The 1,198-nt window shown below is 32.7% G+C and overlaps 1 protein-coding gene across 1 annotated transcript in view; it reads right to left on the minus strand.

Moving 5' to 3' along the window:
• The window catches only part of ADGRL3 (adhesion G protein-coupled receptor L3), a gene marked incomplete at its 5' end in the record, with an annotated part of 558,279 nt that overhangs the window by 45,982 nt on the left and 511,099 nt on the right, over positions 1-1,198 (minus strand). Inside the window, one exon of the mRNA XM_012653972.1 lies at positions 491-587. Within this exon, the coding sequence (XP_012509426.1) occupies positions 491-587 (97 nt within the window). The remainder of the gene's footprint in view (positions 1-490; positions 588-1,198) is intronic.

A 1,198-nucleotide genomic window follows, 5' to 3' on the forward strand; every position in this document is an offset into this window, starting at 1 on the left:
ATCTTTAAATATCAAATATCATCTAGGTAAGTCTTTTAGATATTAAGATTAGATATGATTTTCCCCCAAGTACACAGGTTGCCTTAAGTATGTATTAGACAGTATATTTTTACTTTCACAAAGACTATGAAATTGCTTTATACCTGAGACAATGTGGAACTCTATGATGCTTAGCAGACTATATAGCCACATAATTGCCCATTTTCACTGCTTCCAATGAGCCCTGACAGCTCACCAGTTTATAGCAGTAGCAGATGACTAGGGAAAGAAGTTTCTCGTTTTCTAACTTCCTTTCAGAAAAGATTTCCCGAAAATTCAGGATTTTAAAAAAAGTGGCTTATGAATTATGGAAGATACTGCTATACTCAAACAGGTTTTATATCCTTGCAATATTCCTAGCAGACTCAGAAGTCGAAAATAAAGCAATGCATTTAAGAAACTCTTAAAGCAATCAGAAAAGTAATAAATATGAAAAATCATTTTTAATTACCTCTGTTGAGTGACGCTGAACTGTTTATATCTCCAGTAATAAAGGAAGACTCTGACTGCTTTCGGACCGTGTCATTCCACATTCTACGGATTCGGCTCTGGGTGGGGGAAAAGGAAGAAAGGAAATAAACTCACGAGGCAGAGAATTTTCACACAAATCATTCTTTTTCTTTCTGTCATAGTTATATGAGACCTTTGCTTCTAGCATCTGGCAAATAAGCAGCTTCTACATGTTTGCAGCACAGAAAGCATGAGAACATTAGAAATAACATTAATGGTAATACATGGTTCTCATTAAGTGTATTCCTAAATGCCTATATCAAAGATAATTATAACTATGAAAAAGGAACAAACGTAAAGCACTAGACCAATTTAAATATGTTGAAGATATTAATATATAGAAGTGTACTCTAGACAGTTAGAATTAGAAAATTTTAGTTTCCAAGGTAAAACAAATTATTTTCACTGTAACTTTTATTGGAATAGGAATGTTTCCATATACATTCAGTTGCCGGTTTTATTAACAAAAGATTTAGTTTAGGAAATCAGAATCGTGCAAGAGAGAGTTTGTTCAGAAAGAACATAGAATATTATGAAAATGCTACTGAACTTACATTTTCTATCACTTTTATGAAGAGATCAATACAATTTTAGAGATTACACACTATTCTGACTTTTCCTTCTTTTGAAGGAGATAGAAGATTCACCC

Source organism: Propithecus coquereli, unplaced genomic scaffold, assembly GCF_000956105.1.
Source record: "Propithecus coquereli isolate 6110/MARCELLA unplaced genomic scaffold, Pcoq_1.0 Scaffold437, whole genome shotgun sequence".
In the NCBI taxonomy this organism is placed as follows: domain Eukaryota; kingdom Metazoa; phylum Chordata; class Mammalia; order Primates; family Indriidae; genus Propithecus; species Propithecus coquereli.